Source organism: Bremia lactucae (genome assembly GCF_004359215.1).
Source record: "Bremia lactucae strain SF5 chromosome Unknown BlacSF5_NotPlaced_200_SHOA01000120.1_2678225bp, whole genome shotgun sequence".
Lineage (NCBI taxonomy): Eukaryota > Oomycota > Peronosporomycetes > Peronosporales > Peronosporaceae > Bremia > Bremia lactucae.
This window is the reverse complement of record NW_027152213.1, coordinates 11,054-17,071: the sequence shown is the minus strand read 5'-3', so window position 1 is coordinate 17,071 and position 6,018 is coordinate 11,054. Positions and strand designations below refer to the sequence as shown.

Sequence of the window (6,018 nt, the reverse complement as noted above, 5' to 3'; positions counted from 1 at the left end):
CGAAAAGAAATCAAGACGACTTAAAGTCGTCGCTGATACCCTTTCGCGCCTGCTCGATATTGAGCCGGCGGCGCAAATCAATAGCCACAGTTGCCACAGTAAGTGTTCCGTCGTCAACATTACTTGACGACGTTAGAAGAGCTTATAAAGAAGATAAGGCTCTTAAAGGTCCAATGGATTACCTTAGAATCCATCCCAAGAATCCTTAAGAGGATTGTCATTGTCTCGATCCTCAACAAATCGATACACAACACGCAATGGGTTACTGAATAATACAGCCATTGCTGGCGACACACCTCGTGTCGTCATCCCCACCCATAATGATTTGCTTTACGCATCATGTATGAGTGCCACGATGCACCAATAAGTGATCATTGTGGACGTGAGAAGACTTATCTCACGAAAAGTTGCAACTTTTACTGGCCACTCCAGTATTGGTTCGTCCGCAAGTACATACGTGCTTGCGATGTTTGTCAACGGGTGAAGCCCAGTGCTTCATTCCGTGCTCCGTTACAAACTCTGCCTGTTCCGGCAGAGTGTTGGTAGTCCGTATCCATGACTTCGTCTTCGGATTCCAGACGACAATCACGAGAATATTGGTATTCTTGTTTCTGTTAATCGTTTCAGCAAAATATTACATCTTGTTGCAGTCCCGGAGTCGATCACAGCCAAAGGCTGTTCTCATGTCTTTGTTGACATGATATTTTGACTCCTCGGATTACCCTGTTCAGATTGACACCCCAGATTAACGGCGGCGGTTTGGCAAACTGTGTCTAAATTAATTGGAACATAGATGAAAATGTCAACTTCTGACCAAACTGAAACAGATGGTCAGACAGTGCGTGCAGCCCGTATTCTCGAAGAGATACTTTGCGGATACGTCCACTCTTCTTGCTGATGGTGGAATTTGTTATTAACAATTCAGTGCCTGCTTCTACAAAGCATAAACCGTTTTACGTGAACGGCTTACACCATCCACATATACCCACCTTGTTTGAAAGTAACACTTATTCAAGGGGGGAAGGACTCGCTCGAGCAAAGAATAATCTAGCTTTTGTTCATCACGCATTGATCCTACGGTCAATGCGAAGGATACTAATGTTGATTGAATCAACATTGAAGTGGACAAACTCAGGAATAGCGATAATGCTATCGCTGACTTTGATAACAATTCTGAACAATTCAGCATCAAAAAATAACATTAGTGCAAATAATTATGCTCTCACTAACAAGGAGATTGACATCACCGCAGTGCGCAACGGTTGCACCGACGACAAAACAAACCAAGTCAGCAGGTGATTTCCTGCTGGCTAGAAAAGCAGTGGTACGTTTCGTACAGGGTTCCATCGCGGATGCGATGACCACAGAAACGGAACTTTGACAAAAATAGTCCCACTGTCTACGATGTACCTACTAAAACATGTAGTGACGAGTGTGGGCAGTAATTAATTACTGCCCAAGTATATCGGCCCGTTCCGTGTAATGCACCGCCAAGGCAATGCATACACGATCGCGCTGCCTCGTAGGATGCGTACACATCATACGTTTATGTTGGGCGTCGCCGCCCTTACCATCAGTACGAGGCTTCTTCCGATTTCGAATCACCAAACGTAACAGTCTTAGCAGCGCTGACTGGACCGCGGAGAAAGTAGATATAATGGTCTATATCTACCAATGGATACGCTTTTCGAATATTACCATGTAAAATAATATTCTTTAAATATTATCTACCTTTTAGATAATATATTAATTAACAACCTTTAAGTGTTTATTTCATGTAACGATACACCCCGTTACACCCCACCTTCACTGCAATCAGTGTAGATTGACTAGTACTGTTGTCAGTACTAGCAAAGGGTGCCCCGTTACATGTAAGTCTTTCAGTGCAAGGAGGTCGGCAATGAAGCTATTCATGGCGGTCGTCCAATCTGAATCCGTTTTTGTATTATTATTATAATTAAGATGTTCTTATGTTAAATTTGTTAAATATTACATTTTGTGTCCCGATAAATTTAACAATTTCGCGCGTAATTCGATCTCGGCGCAAACAACACGATACAATCATTAGCGTTTTTTCACTCTGCAGTCTTGAGCATGGTAGACAGCGACCATTTTCCCACCAGTCTCGGTATGATGATGTATTTCGACTTCAACGTTGGTATGTAACATTTTCTTCTTCTATACTAATTTTGTGTCGTGAATAGACTGCTTTGAATCTGACAACCTCTCTGGGCTCCATGCAAACTGGCTGGATGACGAAAATCTTTGCAGTTTGCCGCTTGCAGACGTTTTTACAAACGCGAAGACATCGCGGGCTCAGGACAATACAGCTGGCAGCTTAATTACCACTGGAGTGACCAACCAGCCCCAAGAGCTAAACGAGGAGCTGATCGAATGCGATGCTCCATTGCTGGACACAGTATTGAATTTTTCAATTGATTTGGAGCTATCGCCCATTTTGGAACCTTTTGATGACGCTACTGTAACCACGAGCCCACGGCAGCTGGAATGTCGATATCAAAAAAGCCCTAAAGTAGTTAAAAAGATCGATTCTCCGACGAGAAACGCGCTTTTAGCTACAGCATCACTACAAGCTAGCAGCGAAGAAGTACGCACAAGTAACGAGGAACACACATTATCATTGGTTGTATCAAAGCGACCTCGCACCAGGAGCTCGTCATGGCTTCAACAAGAAAAAAGTACATTTTTCTCTATGTTCAAGGTCAAGTGGCCGAAAGGCGAGCATGGGTCTTCTCTTGGCTTTTTGTTACGTCAGCGTTTCGATGCAATAAGTACAAAAGTAAGAACCAAGAGTGTGATGGAAGTGCAACAATTTTACGCTGACGTGATACACTATATATCGGAGCTGTTAAAAATTCTGATAAACGACATCGATTTAATGAACGCCGATCAAGTACGCATTGCTGTTTGGTGCTATGGAAAAATAGTGTCTGACAAGAGACACCTTGACGAGTGAGCAATTGTTTTTGACAATTTATCGAGCAATCCGTTTTGTATCTTACGCATTTTTTTGCGTAGATTTCAATCTCTTGATGCAATTTCTTTTGAAGAGAAGACAAAATTGGCTACTTTGCTACTTCAGTCGATAGTTCGCAGTCGCCGCCAAATGCTTAAGGCAAAAATTGACCAGAAGCTCTCTTTAATACACAATCGGACTCCTATTTCAGCATGGGTGTCCAGGTCAAATTTTAGCCCGTTTTCGCTTGGAAAGGCCCCCGAAGAGTCCACTAAACAGATTTATCACCCCGCGGTGCGGATTAAGCATCCCACTTTCTTGAAGATGTCCGCTTTTTCGTCACCAATTAGCGGGACCAAATGTTGTTTGCAACAGAAAATTTCATCAACGCGAAAGCGAGCTATTTCTAACGACTGTTCCTCTGTTGCTTCTTTGGAAAAGAAGACGCGCTACTTAACGGGAGCAATGACTTTCGCAAGCCCCGTTCCACCATTAAAAAAAAAGTCTAGGTTAAGCACCACATCTGATGTTTCTTCTTTCACGTTACAGCAATTTCAAAAGAAAGTTTACATTAAAATGCGCATGACTCCGCTCGATAAGCAGACAAAGGAAAGCGTAGTATTGTGTGGCTGTCGGCCGAAAGTGGAGCTTAAGTTATCGTCGGCGAAGAAGATCTCAGAGATTGCAGCACACATGCGCAACAAGTGGACCCAAGTGCATTTCTTGATGCCAAGAGGGTCCGTTTTGTGTTTTTATCATAAAAATGGGACAAAAGAGCTGTCCAAAGAAGACTCAAATATGACCTGCTTTGACATTTGGAAGCAATGTGGCAAGAAGACTAATGGTGAAAAAGTTGTCGAGGTATCGTACAAGTGGAATCTTCCTTCTAAATCAATTGACGATGCGAATACTTGTGGGCATATTATGATGCCGCTGCGTGCGCCACCCAGCCTTTTCGACCAGAAGGTGACAGCTCCAGCCGAACAAACCCTGAATAGCAGTGACGATAATGAGATCTTGCAGCTTCCCCCTGACCTAGGTCTTAATGAGTTTATATCTCAAGAGACCCAAGAGGAAGCAGAAACGCTTGAGGCATTGATCAGTGATAGCGGTGACGAGGACTTAAACAAGGATGTAAGCTTAGTTACGGGTCGTCTGCGTCGACGTATCAAGCCAGTGCTAGTCTCAAAGGAAGAATTTAATATCTAGAAGTAGACTAGGTAGTGCTTCATTTAATCAAGGACTCGCTCGCTTTACTACCTACTTTGCTGGCTGCGCTAGTAAGAGGCGGTAGTGGAAACCACTCTCGAAAGACTTGACTTTCCAGTTTGCAAGTTCTTTCACCGAATGAATTCCAGAGTCAAAATTCCATTCCAACGCTTGGCCGTCGGCTGCAAAAAAAGGGTTTTGTATATCAGTAGGAATCCATTCATTACTTAATGGCACGTCGAGCTATCATACCAGTAATAAACGAGGATTTGTCAACGCCTTTGCCAATTTTCACGATATCTTTAGTGCGCACAACTCGCTCGTTGGTAATCTGTAGCGGGCTCGTGTACATTTGCGGAGCCTCGTGTATAAAATTGTTCTCATTTCGACGACCCGAGGGCGTGCGACCCAGCAGCCAGATTTTATTGTCGGCTGCAAAACAAATACGGTTATGTCAGTCACAAACAAGCATACATTCTTCATAAGCTCACCAGTAATAAAGCTCGTGTGAAAGTGACTACATTTACTAAGCTTCACAGCATCGCTAGTCTGCACAAGACGCGGGGTAATCTGATCACCATTTGCCTCCGACATTCCTTTTGGGTTTAACAATTTGCCCCACACATACAATTCACCGTCCTCTGAGCTCCAAAAATACAAAATCTTTAAATTTTAAAACTCCATTGGTGAAAAGAGACTTAAGCGCACCTGTTATAGCGCAAGAGTAGTTAAAGCCAGCATCCACTTTGACAATTCGCTTGCCTTTAAGTGCAATCAACTCCTGTGGCGCATCAGTATTGCCCGAGCCGAAGCCAAGCTGGCCACGCTCTCCCTTTCCCCAGCAAAACACTGTGCCATTTTCTGTTACAGCGAGTCCATGCTGATAGCCCGAAGCGATATCCACGACTTTATCGCCGTCAAACCTCACGTGAGTTGGCAATTGGACACTGACACCCTCTTCACCAATGCCACACTGACCATAACCATTAGCTCCTAATGTGAAAAGCTTTCCGCATTCCGTCAAAATAAATGTTAATGCCGCAGAGCAGACAATCTTTTTGACACGCTCTCGATCCGGCATCTCCAGAAGCGCAGGCTCCAGCGTGTCCACCCCACGCGAACGCGTGAAGCTATTCATCCACCACACGAGTTTTGGCAGCACGCGTTGCATATTAGTAGAGCGAATAACATCACGAAACGAGTGTGTTCGACCATAAATATAGGCATCTCCTTGATCCGTTACAAAGCCGGCATGGGCCCATCCAACGGAAATTTCCTTGACGGATAGCGCCGTTGTAGTAGCCAGCGGTGTAGGAGCCACCACGTCGTCGTATCCACCTGTGCCCAATGCCCCAAGAAATCCGTCACCATACGACAGTAAGACCGCTACAAGATTGCATTAATACGCTCACAAAGGTTGAGAATAATATCACGCATTCGAGCATTCTACGTACGATCGAGTACAACGTTGGCAGATTGCGTGGAAAGAGCAGCACCTGCGTTCAATTGCAAAACGAATCGTCACGATTTCAAAGACGTTTGGACAATCGAGTTTTGTCACTTGCGTACTGCGAGCAGCAACGAATGCTGGTCGCCATCCAACACCTAGGAATCGCAGCATCAATAATTTTTACCCCCTTAATAAGAGTGGATTCGATGAAAGAACATGCAACGATTAATCCAGTAATTGTCTGAATTACACTAATACTTATAGTGCGACAAGCTTTTAAATAAAATTGTTGTTTTACAAATCAAAACTCGGAAAAGCAAAAATATAAAATTGTCTCACGCAATTGTGCCTTTAACTCGGTAGATCTCGACATAGCTTCTAG

At 43.9% G+C, this 6,018-nt stretch overlaps 3 protein-coding genes across 3 annotated transcripts; 2 read left to right on the top strand and 1 right to left on the bottom strand.

Moving 5' to 3' along the window:
• Nucleotides 1-2,094: 2,094 nt before the first annotated feature.
• On the top strand, nucleotides 2,095-3,054 carry CCR75_006184 (uncharacterized protein; the record flags this gene model as incomplete). The annotated part of the gene is made up of 3 exons (XM_067964255.1): nucleotides 2,095-2,128; nucleotides 2,205-2,914; nucleotides 3,040-3,054. 3 exons carry the CDS (start codon nucleotides 2,095-2,097, stop codon nucleotides 3,052-3,054), a joined length of 759 nt encoding a protein of 252 aa, XP_067820462.1.
• On the bottom strand, nucleotides 2,146-5,807 carry CCR75_004122 (uncharacterized protein; the record flags this gene model as incomplete). Its single annotated transcript, XM_067962212.1, has 7 exons — nucleotides 2,146-2,973; nucleotides 3,040-4,368; nucleotides 4,439-4,618; nucleotides 4,678-4,827; nucleotides 4,895-5,572; nucleotides 5,641-5,682; nucleotides 5,756-5,807. 6 exons carry the CDS (start codon nucleotides 5,805-5,807, stop codon nucleotides 4,238-4,240), a joined length of 1,233 nt encoding a protein of 410 aa, XP_067814462.1. The 3' UTR covers nucleotides 2,146-2,973; nucleotides 3,040-4,237.
• On the top strand, nucleotides 3,554-4,186 carry CCR75_004123 (uncharacterized protein; the record flags this gene model as incomplete). Its single annotated transcript, XM_067962213.1, has 1 exon — nucleotides 3,554-4,186. The coding sequence occupies one exon, from the start codon at nucleotides 3,554-3,556 to the stop codon at nucleotides 4,184-4,186; it is 633 nt and encodes a 210-aa protein (XP_067814464.1).
• Nucleotides 5,808-6,018: the final 211 nt, after the last annotated feature.